At 43.3% G+C, this 20117-nt stretch overlaps 1 protein-coding gene across 1 annotated transcript in view; it reads right to left on the reverse strand.

Annotated features, from left to right (window-relative positions):
* The window catches only part of LOC142576007 (ceramide-1-phosphate transfer protein), a 29354-nt gene extending 14039 nt beyond the window's left edge, over positions 1–15315 (reverse strand). The window contains exons 1-3 of the mRNA XM_075685880.1: positions 15049–15315; positions 10663–10899; positions 6588–6729 (exon numbers count right to left, since the gene is read on the reverse strand). Of these exons, the coding sequence (XP_075541995.1) occupies positions 6588–6729; positions 10663–10899; positions 15049–15158 (489 nt within the window). The 5' untranslated portion in view covers positions 15159–15315. The remainder of the gene's footprint in view (positions 1–6587; positions 6730–10662; positions 10900–15048) is intronic.
* Positions 15316–20117: the final 4802 nt, after the last annotated feature.

Genomic DNA, 20117 nt, shown 5'->3' on the forward strand with positions numbered 1-20117 from the left:
GTTAGTGGTTCTTGGCATTTCTCACATGTTGGTTTTTCTTATTTCGTAAGTAAATAATTATGTGTGAGGTGTGTGTGCCCAATGCGTAGCCGGCATAAAACTGCTTCGAAGAACTGCTCCTGATGATAACATGACTTCCACTCAATGACTATGGGTTTAGTGAGAAGTAGCTTGTTGTCGGCACAACGGTCCCATTCGTGTTGCTATTTTGATGTTAAGGCTTTTCTAACCGCATGGATACTATCTTTATATGGAAGTGTTGTAGTCTTTGTGCGCTGCCATTGATGCACATCTATCAGCTGCTTCGTTACCAGTATCCCAACATGGCTTGGAACTCAGCAGAAACAAATTGACCTCCCATATTTGTTAAGTGGCACCATGTTTAGAATGTCTCCTATCAGGGGTCCACACCCAGATTTCAGATGTAGAGCCTTCAGTGTGCTTAAGGAATCAGTGTATATGACTGCATTTTTGCGTTTATCAGTGATTATCTTTTTAACGACAACCCATATAGCGTAAACTTCGGTCACGAAAACAGAGGCGTGCTGTGATAATCGAATATTTGTTTCCCAATTTTCCGTTACGGACCCACACCCACGTGTTCTTTTGCTTTAGGGCCATCAGTGTAATATTTCATGTTATTTTGATATTTGTGCTGAAGAGCACGAAATTCTTGCATAATGTGTTCGTGTGGGGTGTCTCTCTTTTCTTTAGACGTGTTAGCGTCCAGTCACATAACTGTGAAATCGTACCACAGGGGCAGCCGTTGTGGTTTTTTGGCAATCTGGAGGACATCATGAGGAATGTCATAATCTCAACAATATTGCTCATACCGCAGGACAAGCGGCCTAATCATGTTCGATTTATTTGTATAGTGTAAGCGGGAGTTGCATTGTGTGAGGATGTTGTAGCCTATGTGTTGCGGTGATGACTGAATTATGAGTATGTAGGAAAAAGTGAGGGATGCTCTGCGCTGCTGTAAGGAGGATTCATTACACTCAACGTATAAACTTTGAATAGGTGATGCTCTGTAGGCACCACTTGCCAGTCGCAGTCCAAGGTTGTGTACTGGATCAAGTCGTCAGATGTAGGACTGTCTGGCTGAGCCGTAGACTACGGAGCTATAGTCTAAAAGGCTATGCACAGGAGACTGGTAAATACGTAAAAAACACGTTCGGTCGGAACCCCGGTGCTTATGAAATAAAATTTTGAGGATATTCAATGCTTTATTTGCCTTAATCTTTAGTGTATTAATGTGGGCTAGGAAGTTTAGTCTTTTGTCAAAGATTACTCCCAAGAATTTATATTCTTGTTTTACCGGCAGCACACATCATTCAATTTTAAAACCGGGTCTAAGTACAATCCATATTTTTGCAAGAATAGCACTGTAACAGCGTTTGAGTAGAGAAGCGGAAATCATTTTTCTCAGCCCACTATATTAGTTTATTTATTGTTATCTGGAGCTGCCTTTCACATGTTGGTAAGTTCGAGGCGTGGCACGCTATTTGCAGATCATCGACATATATGGAGTGCATAACAGAGAGGAATGATTTTGTTAACAGAGTTCATTATTATTATAAAGAGTGTTGTGCTAAGTACGCAACCTTGTGGCACACTGCTTTCCTGGATAAATGTGAGCAAGAGCACAGTGCCTAGACGGATTTGGAATGTTCTGTTGGACATCAAATCAGCGAGAAAGTTTTAGCATTTTGCCACAGATTCCTAACTCAGCAAAGTCACGTAAGATTCGAAATCTCCAAGTGGCGTCATATGCTTTTTCTAGATCAAAGAACACTGCCAGGCAGTGCTGTTTGTGTCAGGATGCTTCAAGTATTTCGCGTTCAAGTCAGTCGAGGTGGTCCATCGTTGAACACCCTTTTTTATAGCCGTACTGATAAAAATCAATGAAGTTCCATATATCAAGCGTGAATGTTAATCTCGCATTTACGACACTTTCGTATGATTTTGCCAAACAGCTTGTCAGGGCAATGGGTCGAAAGTTGCTTGAGGATGTGGGGTATATTTACCTGTTTTTAAAAAAGGCACAACTATTGCGCTTTTCCAACTTTTTGGCATGATTCCAGATTCAAATACTTTGTTGAAAAATTTAAGGAGAGCATCTACAGATGCTTCTGACAGGTGTGCAAGCAAGGAATAATGGATCCGGTCAGGGCCTACTGCAGTTTTTGTGCCAGCACGGAGAACCCTGTTAAGTTCTTGTAAAGTGAATGAAGAGTTGTATTTGTCCCTTGACATAAAAGCAGTTGGTAGTTTCTCCTTTTCTGCCGACAGTTTTTATTTCAAGAACGTGTTTGAATAATTAGCCAAGCTAGAGACGTTATAGAAATGCTCCCCAAGTATATTCGCTTCTTCTTGTAGTGTTGTCTGAGTGCCTGAAGGAGCGAGTAGGGGCATTGTGTATGATCAGTAGTCCCTCTTAAACTTCATGACCTGTTACCACATCCTTATGGATGTGAATGTGCTATTAACTGTAGATATATATTTCTGCCAAACAATTTTTCCATCTGTCTCCGAATATCTTGAGCTTTCCCTTTGGCTTGTTTGAAATTGAGCATTTTATGTGTTGGGTATCTGCGTAAGATTCCCCAAGCCTTATTTTGCTGCTTTTTTTGCTACGGTGCATTCATGTGTCCACCAAGGATTCACCTTTTTCCGAACAACACCAGAAGATTGTGGAATGGCCTTTTCAGCTGCAGAAATGATACAGTTAGTAAATTTTTCGTTGATTTCGTCACTGCTTAGGTCTGTTAAAATAAGCTCCTCCAGTCTGGCACTTTCTGCGAAAACAGAGCAGTCTGCCATTTGTAATTTCCAATGATGCGGTTTGTGAGATATAATGGGTAGTGTTGATGTGAAGTTGATTATAGCAGGTAGATGATGACTGCCATATGAAGTTTCCAATCATCATCATCATCAGCCTGGTTATGCCCACTGCAGGGCAAAGGCCTCTCCCATACTTCTCCAACTACCCCGGTCATGTACTAATTGTGGCCATGTTGTCCCTGCTAACTTCCTAACCTTATCCGCCCACCTAACTTTCTGGCGCCCCCTGCTACGCTTACCTTCCCTTGGAATACAGTCCGCAACCCTTAATGACAATCGGTTATCTTTCCTCCTCATTACATGTCCTGTCCTGCCCATGAACATTTCTTTTTCTTGATTTCAACTAAGATGTCATGAACTCGCGTTTGCTCCCTCACCCAATCTGCACTTTTCTTATCCCTTAATGTTACACCCATCATTCTTCTTTCCAAAACTTGTTGCGTTGTCCTCAATTTAAGTAGAACCCTTTTCGTAAGCCTCCACGTTTCTGCCCTGTGCGTGAGTACTGGTAAGACACACCTGTTATATGCTTTTCTCTTGAGGGATAGTGGCAACCTGCTGTTCGCGATTTGAGAATGCCTGCCAAACGCACCCCGGCCCATTCTTATTCTTCTGATTATTTCAGTCTCATGATCCGGATCCGTGGTCACTACCTGCCCTAAGTAGATGTATTCCCTTACCACTTCCAGTGCCTCGCTACCTATCATAAACTGCTGTTCTCTTCCTAAACTGTTAAACATTACTTTTGTTTTCTGCAGATTAATTTTTAGACCCAACTTCTGCTTTGCATCTCCAGGTCAGTGAGCATGTACTGCAAGTGGTCCCCTAAGTTACTAAGCAAGGCAATATCTTCAGCAAATCGTAAGTTACTAAGGTATTCTCCATTAACTCTTATCCCCAATTCTTCCCAATCCAAGTCTCTGAATACCTCCTATAAACACGCTGTGAATAGCATTGGAGAGGTCGTATCTCCCTGCCTGACGCCTTTCTTTGTTGGGATTTTGTTGCTTTCCTTATGGAGGACTACGGTGGCTGTGGAGCCGCTATAGATATCTTTCAGTATTTTTACATACAGCTCGCCTACAACCTGATTCCGTAATGCCTCCATGACTGCCGAGGTTTCGACTCAATCAAATGCTTTCTCATAATCAATGAAAGCTATATATAAGGGTTGGTTATATTCCGCACATTTCTCTATCACCTGATTGATAGTGTGAATATGGTCTATTGTTGAGTAGCCTTTACGGAATCCTGCCGGCTCCTTTGGTTGACGGAAGACTAAGGTGTTCCTGATTCTATTTGCGATTACCTTAGTAAATACTTTGTAGGCAACAGACATTAAGCTGATCGGTCTATAATTTTTCAAGTCTTTGGCGTCCGCTTTCTTATGGGATTAGGATTAAGTTAGCATTCTTCCAAGATTCTGGTACCCTCGAGGTCATGAGGCATTGCATATACAGTGTGGCCACTTTTTTTAGAACAATGTGCCCGCCATCTTGCAATAAATCTGCTGTTACCAGATCCTCCCCAGCTGCCTTCCCCCTTTGCATAGCTGCCAAGGCTTTCTTTACTTCTTCCGGCGTTACTTGTGGGGATTTCAAATACCACTGGAATATTCTCTCTTCCATTATCGTCGTGGGTGCCACTGGTACTGTATAAATCTCTACAGAACTCCTCAGCCACTTGAACTATCTCATCTCTATTAGTAATGATATTGCCGGCTTTGTCTCTTAACGCATACATCTGATTCTTGCTATTCCTAGTTTCTTCTTCACTGCTTTTAGGCTTCCTCCATTCCTGAGAGCATGTTCAATTCTATCCATATTATACTTCCTTATGTCAGTTGTCTTACGCTTGTTGATAAACTGGGAAAGTTCTGCCAGTTCTATTCTAGCTGTAGGGTTAGAGGCTTTCATACATTGGCGTTTCTTGATAAGCTCTTTCGACTCCTGCGATAGCTTATTGGCATCCTGTCTAACGTAGTTACCGCCGACTTCTATTGCACACTCCTTAATGATGCCCATTAGATTATCGTTCATATCTTCAACACTAAGGTCCTCTTCCTGAGTTAAAGCCGAATACCTGTTCTGTAGCTTGATCCGGAATTCCTTTATTTTCACTCTTACTGCTAACTCATTGATCGGCTTCTTATGTACCAGTTTCTTCCGTTCCCTCAAGTCTAGGCTAATTCGAGTTCTTACCATCCTATGGTCACTGCAGTGCACCTTGCCGAGCACGTCCACATATTGTATGATGCCAGGGTTACCGCAGAGTATGAAGTCTATTTCATTTCTAGTCTCGTCATTCGGGCTCATCCACGTCCACTTCCGGCTATCCCGCTTGCGGAAGAAGGTATTCATTATCCGCATATTATTCTGTTCTGCAATGTCTACTAATAAATCTTCCCTGCTATTCCGAGTGCCCATGCCATATTCCCCCACTGACTCATCTTCTGCCTGCTTCTTGCCTACTCTGGCACTGAAGTCGCCCATCAGTATAGTGTATTTTGTTTTGACTTTACCCATCGCCGATTCCACGTCTTCATAGAAGCTTTCGACTTCCTGGTCATCAAGACTGGATGTAGGCGCGTAGACCTGTACGACCTTCAATGTTTCACAACAAGACCTGCCACCCTCTCGTTAATGCTATAGAATTCCTGCATGTTACCAGCTATATCCTTATTAATCAGGAATCCGACTCCTAGATCTCGTCTCTCCGCTGAGCCCCAGTAGCACAGGACGTGCCCGCTTTTTAGCACTGTATATGCTTCTTTTGTCCTCCTAACCTCACTGAGCCCTATTATATCCCATTTGCTGCCCTCTAATTCCTCGAATAGCACTGCTAGACTTGCCTCACTAGATAACGTTCTAGCGTTAAATGTTGCCAGGTTCAGATTCCAATGGCGGCCTGTCCGGACCCAGGGATTCTTAGCACTCTCTGCTGTGTCACAGGTCTGACCGCCATCGTAGTCGGTTGTTTCGCTGCTGCTGGGGACTGAGGGCCGGGGCTTGATTGTTGTATTCATATAGGAGATTGTGGCCAAGTACTGCACCAGGGTGGCCAATCCTTCTCTGGTGAGGGAGTGCGTTACCGGTTCTGGTCACTGGGATCAGGCCGCACAACAGGCCTGTTATGCAATTTTATCAACACGCAGATTTTTTTTTTATTTCGGTGGAAAATTACGCGGCACCGGGATTCGAACCACGGTCCTCTTGCACGCAAGGTGGATGCTCTACCTCTATGCCACTGCTTCACCTTCAATATTACAGCTAATTTTCCCTGACAAAGGCACAAATTCCCGGAGTTTTCCCTGAGTTTTTCCAGACTATTTAAATTCCCTGAGAATTCCCGGTTTTCCCGGTTGGTAGACACCCTGTCAACCCTCGAAAAAGTAAACGAAGGAAAAGGTTGGCCCACATAAACCTGCAAAATTATAATCGCACAACCACCTAACCTATATAAAAGCAATGCAGCACAACTTGGCACAAAGCAAAGCTTCCTGAAACATTGTTTCATATGTTCAGACATCACCATCTTCACTGCTGCTCCTCCTTGAAGCAGATAGCCATCTCATGGCAGATAGGCACCCTGCCATGAAGCCACACCTAACATCGAAATTCGCATTTAACTTGCATCAAAATTTCTGTAAAGCTTTCTCAATTTTTGGTCGGGTTATATGCATGGCAATTCTGTACCCCGATCAATCAGCATGAAGAATAGCATGCCCAAAAACAAATTCTGACCTCATCAACCTTCGGGAGCGTCAACATGGCTAGAGAAGCTCCTTTCCTGATAAGCCACGGATGATGTTTGGCAAGTGTCCTGTCATAGCTCTCCTGCGCCATCTTTCCAACAGATGCATCGTCATTTGCACTGCTGATAGCCCTAAAAAAAAGCACAGTTTTCTTTTTATTAAACTTTTTATAACTTGACACAGGGTTCAAAACACGACAGCACTCAAGCGTACACTGATGAAAGTACGTAAGCGATCATGGAGAAGAGAGAAAATATAGAACAAGAAAGGGTACAAAAAAGAAAGGCAGAGGTAAACAGCAAGCTGCACTCTGGAACAACCAACTTAAGCAAAGCTCCTACCCTCACATGACATAACACAAAGCTTAGCAATGAAGCATAGCAATGGATGCACAGCTGTTATCAAAAGGACACAGGCTACTCCGCATCATCACCACATGGTTTTCGGCTGCGTGATGCAATGCCAGTGTCGCTCCCGAGAGCACTTTTCGCCCCCCAGGGTGTTAGCACTAATAGCATGACACGGGAAGTCCCTTGAACAACCTTTAGTCAGCCTGGCGGTCGCAGGCAACATCTCTGTCATATACTTACGACAAGAGCGTGCTGCCTCAATTTGATGCCATTTGCACTGCCTGAATCATCAATGCACACAACAAATGTATTAATCGCTTTCATTATTCTTACCTAAGGACTGCAACTGCCTGACTCAGCCTTAACCTGGAAGATTGGAATAGAGAAGTGCTTCTCATACTCTGAACCATGGACCTCACACAGACCTCAGAGGGGCTCAAGGAGGCTGCAGTGACTGCACCAGAGACATGCCATCTACGAGCACTGTCCATCAAAAAGCAAGCAAGATAGCCAGTAAAGCATTTATAATGCCCTATCTACATGAAGCCAAATTCTTTATAATCAATTCCGTATAGGACAACCTGAGAATATTAAAATTAATGAAAATCTCCCAAACATGATGTGAACACAGCATTTTTTTTTTTTGCCCTGCACAGACATCTTTTGTGTGATACATACTCTTGGTTTATGTGCTTTTTTCAAATGAGGCATTATGCTATGTGTACATACAAGTTATATATTGTGCATCATATACATGCACTCTTTTCTGGTGCAATCAGTATAATGTAGATAAGCATGTTTGCGTCGTTATGTTTATCCACATTGGTGCTGTGCTCTGTATGAGGTGTCTAAGCTCCCCACAAGCCGTAATTAGTGCAACTTCTTTTGGTTGGTCTTCCTCACAAATGTTTTGCAGAATAAATGCAATTCAATTCAATATGCATTCATGAACGATCCTTTCCCTTTATGTACAGTACAGAATCAGCAGCAAACTTACAACAGGAGATACTGACAAGCAACACACAGCTTTTAGATCCCAGTGACTCAGTTGTTCCCACTCTTGCCTGTATAGGAAACTTCTTTTAATAATCTCGTTCTATGCATCGATGCGAGTACTCTCTGGTTGGTAGGGTATCTTGCAGTACCACATGAAGGCGGCATAGGTACCATCATGATTTCTTTTTTTGCATGCATTTCTTGCAATGTTGCACTGCGCTGTCTTTCAAGACCTTTAACGCTTTCACTTACAACACGTTCTAGGACATTTACACTGGAGTACTTCTACTAGCGATAACATGCCCCATCTGAAATCACAAATGAGCTTTAGCTATTGCACAGATTTTACAATTCTTAGCAGATTGGGGAGTCTGAAGATAAAGCTTCGGCTGCAGATCTCATCGAAACTAGCTTCCAATACTCCTAGCACTACCTTAACAAAACGACGCAAGATTTGCACTTCGGTCGACTTGGCAACATAATATTTAAGTGAAAGCAGGAGCAAAAATACAGAAACCGCTGTCTGGTTGTCTAATTTTCCACTCCAACGTTTGAGCTATTTCACATGTCTCAAACAGTAGATATCAATGTCAAAACACTAGATGCCCCCAAGTGAGTGTTATTTTGATAACTGTGTTCGACTAATACTAAGTGCAACATAATTTTTTCCACTGTGGCTTGCTTTTATCCATGAGCGTTTCGACATTGTATGTACAAGTTATCACAAGCAATCCTTTCAGCTGTGTGGGGTTTTCACCTAGACAAGAGCACGCCGTCTATCATGAGACATTCCACTGTGTAAAGGTGGATAACCAGTAACGCTGTGTAGCACACGATAAAGAAGTGACACAATCTTCAGCAAAGGTACGAACACATTTACTATCTCGATCAGTGGTCACCGTAACGAAAAGTACACATACAGATTTATTTTTATACATCCGCGTTCATTTGTGTTATACATTTGTTCCATAGATTAGTGTTTTCATTTCGCAACATATTGAGGCAAAGAATTTCAGACTGAAATCACCGGATCAACTGCCAGTGGGCCAATGCCATCAGTGCCTTCCCAGAGAAACGGGTGATAAAAACGGTTTGCTGGCTGGCAAAAAGTTTTGCCAGCCAGTTGCGACAGCGGCATCAACTTTTCCTGGAACGCCACCGCAAACCTCTAGCCACGGCGTCACTAAGTCGACTGTGTGTGGAGAACAATACGCGCGTCCTCGACTCTCCGTCGCTGGAGCCAAGACGAATGCGACGAAGCAGGCTTTGTGCCTGAACCCGCCACCGCCGACCTGGTCTGCTGTGAACGAGGGAGCCCCTGAGGGAACGTAGTTCGAGGCCCCTTCCCACGCGCCGTTCAGGACGCAAGACAATGGGAAACCGGCGGCCGCGTTGCGGGGGTCAGCTCGGGGAATAAAAGGTGCCTTTCCTGACGCAAGCCCAGAGTTCTACGAAGTCCGTCTGACATCGGTTGAGGACCATGAACCTGTGCGGAAGTGTGTGTGTGTAATCCCTCGCACAGAGTGGCGACTCGTTTACGATGACTGGTCGAACGTTTCCCTCACCTTGGGATCGAGGGAGGACCGAGTGTTTATAAACCGCTGTTGTGCGGCTGCTTAGGGCACTTTCTCTCGCAGTCATGCTAGACTGATGAACTGCAACGTCCTTATGTATAGGCAGCAAACAAACCCATATTCCTCGTTCTCGATGAGAAGCAGTCCTTCCCTTCAACAACGTCCTCAGCGTGGATAAGTTGGACGACGGCATGGGCCAGCTACTTTCTAATTCATGCCCTACTCCAATCTTGACAACTGATTACGAGCGATGGGATTGAGCCCCTAATCCTTAAAGGGGCAGTATGGGAACGCTAGCATGATGAGCGGCATCGGAGCCAGCTGTGGAAGACCACAAACACGCAAGCAGTAGCACAAGCGCAAGGAGCACTACGGGAACACTAGCATAATGAGCGGCAACGGAGCGAGCTGTGGAAGAAGACGATGACGAACACGCAAGCAGTGGCACAAGCCATTGCTGATTATAACAGTTTTTGCTCACAGATTTGTTAACAGACATGAAAAGTGCATGGCACACTAACTATAAACAGCTTCATTGTAAAACAGTTGATCTGCAGATAGAATGGATAATAGAATAGTTGTTTTAGCAAAGAAAAAAAAACAGAAGATTTATATAATAGAGAATAGTCACCTTTTTCTTATACATTTTAAATATTGGTGTAGGGTGCCTTCTCTTTAAGCAATCACTGCATTTAATTAATGCTACTGGGAATGAGGAGCTGCTCGAGAAACTCTCTTCTCCCCACTGTCTTCTAGTGGGCCTATGATACTTTAGTCGTACAGGCTGGACATTTCTTTTTCATTTCCTAGCCTTTCTTTAAAAGCCCATAATGTATTTTACGTCTCCTAGTGTATACGGAAAGTGTCTAGTACCTACCTACAGCTGAAGAATTGCAAGGAAGCATTAATCAGACCCATTCGGCAGCCATTTCAGTCATGGGGTGATCTTGAAGTGTAGGCACAGTTACAAACAAGGGGTAGGAGATGCATAAATGATAGTCTCAGAGAGGTTACTAGCCTGTTTTGAAAGGTTGCAAAATCTAAGGCTGTCACCTGCACAACACTCAATTTCAATGCATCGTATGGAAGCACTTAAACCGGTCTAAGAAAAAGACAAACCTACCTCAAGTACAGACATACTCACTTAAACAGAGCGGCGACGAACTCCAGTGCCCTGTGAAGCCGGAGAAGCGTGCGCGACCCCGACGGCTTCTTTGTATCCTCGATGGTGCCTGCGCTCTGCTCGTACTCGATCATGGTGTTCAGTGTTTCGTAGTTGTCCCCTACGTCATCCGACTTCCGGTACTCTTCCAATATGTCAAGCTTGCTCTTCACATCAGAGTTGATGAAGCCAAACAGTGAGCCGAGATCTTGGAAGAACCTGTCGATGAGAACCACCGGAGTTGCGGGACAAGAATAGCATGAAAATATGGTTGCCTTACCAGCAAACTACCTCATTTTGGGCATGCACAATGTACATGCAGCAGAATGAAATCAGCAGGAGACTGGCCTGTACTGTTTTTGAGGGATGCTCGAGGTTGTAAGCAGCAGTTTTCTGAGATGCGTTATGTCGCTGTTCACACACAGTTTGCTCTGCTGATGGCACATCTTTCTTCAACAGTTTGCTCTTTACTATTAATAAACACTTTTGCAACAAGTTCCTTTTCTCTAAAATTAAAGTTTAGCATAACATTCGGCAACATCTGTCAGTAACATAGTTGAATCTTTATTTCCCGAGAGGGTTTCTGCTCATGCCAGGTGCATTTGTTCATACATACATGATTCATTGATTCACTCATTCACTGGATTTAATGTTTGAAATCAACCATTTCTCTATGCGAGACACTGTAGTGGAGGGCTTGGCATCATTTTGGCCAGCTGTTCTTCGACATGCACCTGAATCTAAGTAAATGAGAATTTTTGCATTACACCCCCATTACAGTGCGACCACTTTGGCCAGGAATCAAAATTGTGAACTTTTGCTCAGTAGCGGAATGCCATAGCCACAGAGTGATCGCAGCAGATCCAGACAAAGCCATGAATCTTGGGAGGGGTTTGCACATGAAGACCTCCTCCCCCAAAGCCTCATCAATCCCACTGACATGTAGTAGAGGACCTCTATGACTCCAATAATTTTTTTTTTCAGCCCCTGATACTCTGCACTCACTTTGCTCTGTTTCCACAACCAGGCAGCACAGCTCTACAGAACCAGCCAGTTCTTGTCATAAAGCACAATTCATACAACTTGGGGCCACTTTAACCCCTTAAGAGATCTAGACGACCTCAGCTCGTGACATACATTTCTGCTTTCCTTATAATAGATCCACAATATGATTAACTGGTTTACAACAGAGTGGGGCTGCAAATTTCTATTTTAAGGAGGCAAGGACACCAAATTTCCAAGCTTGAATTATGTATTGCAAGTTACACCATACACGTCCTACAACAAGCTGGCAAAATTTGAGTGCATTCAGTGCAGTAGAAAACTTGCACCTGAATTTTTTTTATGTTGCAGCTGAGCTGCACAGCAGTTCGGTGACACTGAGTGGTGAGTGACAAAATGAATTGGCGCATGCGGAAATTGCATATTATTGCTTTTGTACCAAATAAAGTCAATCAAATCACTCCCGGAAACAGCTTCCTTGGGCAACAGAAGCTGATCTCGAAAAGCATGCTTTTGTGTGCTACAAACACCATATGTGACTGCAGGAATTGTAAATACATCGTGGCCACCATGTATAGTTTTGTTTTTGCATGCGCATCTCGGAAGTTTGCTGCTGCTTTTCATCGCGCAAGTGAAGGAATTATGGTCACAATTTGACGGTGATGCCCTTGCTGTACCGCCAGGTGTGCAAAGCAAGACGTCTGCTGTGGTCTCGAATTGTTTCGAAGCAGACAACACAAAGGTGCCAGGTGTGCAAAGCAAGATGTCTGCTGTGGTCTCGAATTGTTTCGAAGCAGACGACACGGTGGTGGCCTGTCACTTCGAGACATTACACCGCCATGTCGAAATGGCAGTTGCTGTTGGTCGAAGGGGTTCAAAGGCAGAGATTTCAAATAGAAAATTTCAAGTTAGAATGTGCACTGAGAGCCCACTTTTGCTGTGTGTGAATCCATATCAGGCCCTCTGCTCTCAGTTACAATGGTAAAGTGAGAACAGTTGAACAACCTAGTCATGGCCCCAATAACTTTTGCAAACAGCTTTCGTTCTCTTGGAAATTCTTTTCTGTTAATAGGTAAGAAGCTTTTATGGCATTCCAACTGAGTGTGCTATATAGCCAATCTGAGACAATTGGTGGGAGTAGCAATTCGCACCGTATTAGCTAAAGTACACTGTGCAATAACCGATTTTTCCAAGCTGTCATTTGACCAGAAGGCACTGTTCTGCAAGCCCACGCACCAGTGGGTTGACGTCAACTTTTTTATCGATTTAGGTAAGAAACAATTAATAGCATTTCCTGAAATTGTTATTGTAGTTTCATAATCGCCCTATATCAATGCTTAATGAATAAGTTAACATGAGTTCTGGGAACATAAAACTAATGTTTTGTAATGGATGTGGTGTTCTACTATGTAGGCTGTTTAGGTTGTCGTGCAGCTCTAGGTGGCAGCAAACCAGCCTGCACGACATCACTGAGGATGAGCATCTATGTTAAATGCATGCATATCTTCAAGTGAAGCTTAAATTTTGAGCATGAGCCCTGATACCGCTGCTAATGCTCTTGCGAAATGTGCATCCTGCTTTCAACTTGTCTGCGTCACACGAAAGAAACAGCAATGTATGTGAATCCAAGATATCATTCTGACAATTATTAGCCATGCTTCTCTCTTCAGTGGATATTTCTAGAAGATAAGCTCACTATTGGTGCAGGAGATGTTGGCAATTGCCCAAATTTGGCAGTTGTGCTCACCTCAGTGTAGTGTTACTTTGTGTTGTCATGGGAGCGCTATAACAGTAACTTCAGAAGCAGGTTCGGCCGCATTTTAGTTCTGTACTTAGTGTGAAATGCTTTCAGTAGTATGTTTTAAGGCCAATGAACAAAGGCCACCAAGACTAATTATTCTCTATAAAGGGAAATGCCTTGCGTCTCTCTCAAGCTGACAGAGCATATACTCTCTAAAATAATAATGATGATTGCGTTTAGTCTTGACTTTCTTGTTTCTCTCTTTGGAGGTGGTCTGACACTCACTAGTCATTTAAGTTGTAAAGTGCATAGTTTCTAGGTTGTGCTGCATTCTGCACATTGTTCATTGTGCCACATAGAATATTGTCACATGGAATAAGTACTGATTAGCGTTATTTGCTAGCCTACAGAGACTGGCCGTTTTCCTGCATATTGTAATATGAGAGTCTCTGGTATGCTGTATCAGAAATACAGATACTGACAAACATCTTGTTATATGCACCTTGGTACAGAAAGAAGATAGACAAAAAATATCTTATGATAGCATCTAGTTATACATGTATCTTCAAATGTGCCCAGCATTGCTGCGCCCAAGCACTTTTCAGGCACAAAAAATCTAACAGCACAGTTGGCGCGGTATAGGTCTAGCTACGAATACTCAGTATGCGTGCACAATACCAGCTCAGCAGCACATACTTCTTTTTTTCAAATAAAGTTGCAACGTTAAAGCATTGAAAATGAATAACCTAGTGAGCCACTTCACATCCCCCTATACACGGATAAAAGCTGCAAATACGTTACCACATTGTTGTCAATGCTTGCGAGCTTTCTGGGGCACTTTGGTAACTCAATTTTAATTATTAACGCCAAAAATTTCCCTTTCGTAACGAGGTCTATGGCCCTGAATAGGATAGGTGACATGGTTAACCGCGTTTGACAGCTCTGTACAACAATAATATGCCGACTTGTCGGTGTAATGAGGAAGTCGCGTGAGCTAAAATGCAAAGAACTATTTGAACTAAAAGCGCATCGCTCATCAATGCAGTACGCGGTGCGCGTGACGGACCATTTATTTCATCGTGAAACCCCAGCTGGCTGAACGGCGAACACACATCCAGGTCAATTTTCATTCAACGTGCAGTTATAGTGCGCTGTAGCAAGCTGTCAAGACCAATTCTAGCTGGCGGTTTCATATACAGGCGCGCCGAGCCGCGTGATCGCAAGCCAGCAAGGCCAATGTTGTGTACGGTACGCAATGAATGAGGGCGCAAAACCTCGCAATGCGATATTTCACTTCAGGAACGACAGCCGTCACCGAAAGCGAACAACGCCCAAACCGAGGCGCATCCATCATTTCGCATCCTGAAACGACTCAGCCAACAGGGAACTACTGAGAGTGCGATATCACAACGGCTTGGCAAACGCATCTCGAAACTGCGATTACGTAAAGATAGCAATATCAACGCCAGATTGCTGACGGCGCACGTTTTCGAGGAAAATGAAGGTTACAGGTCAAAAACGGGACGACGTGATCGGCACCTCCGGGACAAATAGCCATCTGCAAGACAAATATTAACTAAATGTAAGCGCTTGCGAGAAGCCAGCTGTGCGACCACGCAACTCACTTGGACAGCTCTCTGTAGGCCAAAATGTAGGAATCCATGTCAAGGTCATCTTCATCTTCCAAGCAACTCTGCAGGTTTTCTATAACTACTTTGAGGCTGAACACTGACATTGAAAGACCTGATATAGAGTGCCAGTGAGGCGAAAGTAAACGCGATTTGAGCGGTGGCTCCCAAATTGAAGTGAGCAGATCGCGGGCAAAAATAAAAGCACACAAAAATAATGAGCACCCATTGTTGCCGCGTCTGAACTTTGTTCGTGCCAAATTAAGGTAAAATCCTAGTTTCGGTTTCTTTGCCAAGCGCAGCAAATGAAGTCAGCTGAAGAGCAATTTCCCCGGGTAAAATCGGAACACTCCTTGCGAGTGTGGCGCGGCCTAGGAGATCGCGCGCAGGCTTTGCTCCGGCCGCACCGAGGCCTGCAGAAGCGAACGTAGAAGGCGCACCATCCACGTGCACTTTGTCTGCTTTCTCGCGTAAGATTTGCACAGCCAAAGAGCAGCCCCAAGACCATCCAAATTCGCTGAAGGTTTTCACAGCGCGTTTATGTAGGCTGAACTTAGGACGGATAACACAGCACCTTCCCAGTTTTCTGCACAATATGCGGCATGAGAGCAGAGATTCTCCTCCGTATTGCGTTACTTTCATTTTGAGAGTCCACTTCTTCGCAGTGCAAGAAAATGTCGACGTGGGAAATAAGCGACGCGTTAATTTTTGTCCTGCAGTAAACACATTCTGGCCACTTTCTGGAATGTGACGTTGTCATCAGTGTATGCAATGCCTGTTTAGTGGTCGTTCAATCAGATGCTGCAGCGATATATATATAAAAAAAAAGAAAGTCGTTTACTACTATAAACAGCAAGCAAGCATTTATGGACAAGTAAGCTTCACTGCAGCAGATAAAATAACAATAACATACCGGCACCTCCAGAGGGCACCTTCATGGTTCCCGTTGCCTGTGCCCTGAAAGCACCATCAAGGTACTAAATAATCATACGTTTACACTTCTACAATTCTCGCTTCCCTTCCCCGCAATACACTACACGCTTTACCACATTATACAACTGCAACAGTTGGTGAAGCAGTTGGAGCAGGCCGAAAGTACATGTGTGGGCCTTGTTCATTACGGTTATCCCGCAGTGGATAAAAAACTTCCTTTTTCAATGCAGACGCCAATGTTGACCACAACCAGTGTGACCATCGCCTAGATCTCTGACTTCATGGCAAAGGCGGTGTTGAAGAGCAGAGGATGTGCAGCTTTCTCCCTATCCTTGATGAGGCAAACACATCTTCAGCTTTTAGGGCTGATTAGCTTAGCCACATGAGCCTGAATTGAACCAGGAGCCCCAAGCCTGAATTTGTTGTGCTGTTAGCTGCAGCTACAAAAAAAAAAAACTTGATATTGTTCTAACACACATTTGAAACAGATATGTGGACAGGATACTTACAGACCTCTATTTTCCTTATTCAGAGAAGTGCCCCCTATTTATGTGCCTTTATGTACAACGCCACGTTGAAAGTACAGTGTCCACAGTAACTCACAAATTGCTGTGCAGGAGTAGAGATCGGCATAACTGTGACTGAGGGGACACATGCATATTGATATGCATCTGCTCAGAAGCGAAGCTATTCAAAATTGGTACACTAAAGCACAGGAAAAAACACTTCATGCTCTGTCTACATTTTGCAGTGTAGCAAATGAAAATACCTAACTCAGAAGAATAAATATGTATGCTCATAGGCAAATAATTCCAAGGTGAAATGTGCACACATGCAAATGGCATCCCAGCTCAGGCGGAGCTCCTTTGCAGATGACACCAACATTGTGTGTTCTGCTGCAGGTGTTTGATTGCTATTGCCTGCCGAGTGCTGCAGTCTCATAGCTGAATGGAGTGAGAAATTATATATTATACAATATTAATTTATGAGTATATGTAGCTACCATCCAGACAAGCATTACTGTAGGAGAGCTGACTTTAAAGAGTAATGATTAAAAGGTTAATTACACAAAACACATAACTATAGTAGCAAATTTTCTACATGTTTGCTTATGGCACCCATGGTTTATTTCGTCTGCAAAAATATACGTCGACATTTCAAAGCTGGTTACAATGTCAGCTCAGATGCCTCGAATACCTCGAAAGTATAAATAAGGGTACATATTAAACCAGCTTGGGGACAGCAGTCTGAAAATAGCCTGAAAGATTGAGAAAACATATCTGCACTCCCAGGCATTCAGGGACAGAACGGATTTGGTTCACTGATAGCATGCTACAGCCTAAGATATTTAAGTACACACGAAGCACTTTGCAGTGCACGGGTTATGGTTGCAAATTTTTGCAGTAGAGTGCGCTTAATGTTGTGAAATGCGTTTTCATGTCCCAGTCAAGTAAACAGGGTTCAAAAATTTAAGAATCAATTGTGGTTCCATCCCAACTGCTTACCTAACATAACGTAGCATGACTGTAGTGTTTGCAGCAAGTTTCTGTAGGTGGATCAACACGACATCCTACTGCATGCCCTGTTGTGGTACACGAAGTGCACAGACAAACGCAAGCACCGACACCAGCCAGCAAGTCATTCAAAGCCATCAAACCAGCTCAGAGACTCGTAATCACGCACCTATAGTATGCAAATTTCGAAGAACATGACGAAGACTTGCAGAGTTATTCTGTTTGTACAAAACATAGCCTATGTAATGGGAGCTTGTGCGTGTAAAAAATAAATTAATTTGAGTATATATTGACATGTATTCTTCTACCATGTGCAAAAACCGATGCATGACCGCTTTGAAACCAATAAAGAGGAAGCATCGTAATGCTGTTTTCTTAAACACAATTCTGTGCGTGCAATTAATCACTGGTTGCATATCAATACACAGAATTATCCAATGAACAATAATTAAATGTGTCATATCGGTTCATCAAGGTACAGCACATAACATAATAAACAAGCGCAACTCACAAATTGGACTCGTCAAGCACACAACAGAAACACAACTAACATGACATGCCAGCCATGATCAATAAAAGCAACTGCCGAGATGCCAATTGCAAATGAAAACATGTGCTATTGCGCCATGGCATGTAAGGAACAGACAAATGCCCTGCATGACTCCGATATTTTTAGTGCACTAGCATTACAAGTATCAAAGTGGAAAAAAATGTGTAAACTAACAGTTGCACATCACTCCTCAAAGAGGCGGGATGTGTGTCAAGTGAGCTCCTGAACAAGTCTGCAACACGGTGAACACAGTTTAAATCATGGATCCGGGACATGAAAGAGGTGCGACGTAATACTAACACATTTTTCTCGCACCTAATGCTAAATCGCTACTGAAGTGTTTTTTACTCCATCGCTAAGCACTCGGCTGGTTTCTAACTGCCATAGCAATATTATTTTACTTGCACATACGACTGGTTGCCAGTTGGCAGGACAATCAACACTGTTATCTTGGCAATGTTTTCTGAGTTGTGAGATCCAAGAGGGTGAACTGCCCCTTCCTCTTATTTTATACACACATTTCCAGAAAATTTGGAATTCAGCAACAATTTGTGCTTTTTTAAATGCCCAACTATCTTCTCATGGAACACAAGATGGTGCACATTCTTCAGGTTAGCTTGCATACCAGTTTGCCTTAAATTTGTGGATATTTATTTATTTTAATTATTTATTAAGGGCCCATTCAGGTACCACATAGGGGGATGGAAAAGGTCAAGCGTAAGTGCTATGTGTACAATATAAATGATATAGGAAGACATCAGATACAATAAAAACGATTATCTAAACATTGAATAGAGATAAAGGTATGCATTGTTGGCCAATCACTGCTGCAGTCATTTCCACAAGCTTGTTAAAAGAGTAGCGACAACATTCTTTAATGTAGCACCATCAATCCAGGTGCGTGTCTCATGCATTTGTTCAATGGCTGTTACTTCCTACTTTATGCCATTGGGATACGCCAATGTTCAATCATATAGATGTTTTCTGTTCCATTTTCATAAGATGCACAATTTTGGCACCGACCCCACCCCTCACAGATAGTTAACTCAATGTCCCCACCACTGGTGTTTTCCTGCTTGTACTGGCAATCCTGTTTGTACCGAAGGTACGAATGCCACCCACCACCTGGGCGCCGGCGCTACTAAAACAGCGTACAGTATATGTACAGTCAAGCGCCTCTACAGCAAATGACTTGTATAACGAAGGAATAATTCTGTCCCAGTTCTATTGGGAGCGGCGCAGGACCTTTGCAACATAGTGACCTGTATAACAAGTGATTTCGGTGGGCCCAACCACTTCGTTATAAAGGCATTCCACTGCACATGCGAATTCATACACATCCCCATGCAGAGTTCTGAACAGGGCCAGGCAGTAATGTGAGTAGACAAAAAGGGGGGCTGTACAATTTTGTGTTGGTCCAAGTTTCAATGTTTAATGTCCAAGAGCACCGGTTGGCAGGATGGCCTTCTTAAGTGTTGCACACAAATGTCCACACAAGCAGGTATCACAGCGACAGAGGAAAGAAACTTATTCCTCTTCTGTCCAGATAATGAGCACCCATGAAAGGAAATTATACAATGCTAAGAACAGCAAATGCATAAATACAATGAGAAGGAAAAGGGGGGAAAGCAAACAAGGCAAAGCAATACACTGGTTAAGAGCTCACAAGGTGTAAATGCTACAAAAGAAGTTATACGTAGCAGGCAGTATGTAAAAACGCTACAGGTGTGCAAATGTTTGTGAAGGCAAAACATACCATCAGCCCAGACTGAAATTTGAACAAGAAATTCCTTGAAAGTATGACATGACACTGTCGCCACTTTCTATGCATGAAATATACCACCAAGTGTATGTTTTGAAGTCCAAATTAAACCACTGTTACAAATGCAGGTGAGCAATGGAATAATGCATTGGAGCATTCCGGAATTGTTCACATTTGAACTCGTGCTGACGGTGCAAGACTAAGAGAGTGAAAGGTTAAAAAATAAACACATTCAAGAGAAGAGGTGCAGAGACACGCACCTGAAACGTGCCGTGGGAGGCTCTACGTCTGTGTGCTCACATAGCGG

The sequence above is a fragment of the Dermacentor variabilis genome, chromosome 3, assembly GCF_050947875.1.
Source record: "Dermacentor variabilis isolate Ectoservices chromosome 3, ASM5094787v1, whole genome shotgun sequence".
In the NCBI taxonomy this organism is placed as follows: Eukaryota; Metazoa; Arthropoda; class Arachnida; order Ixodida; family Ixodidae; genus Dermacentor; species Dermacentor variabilis.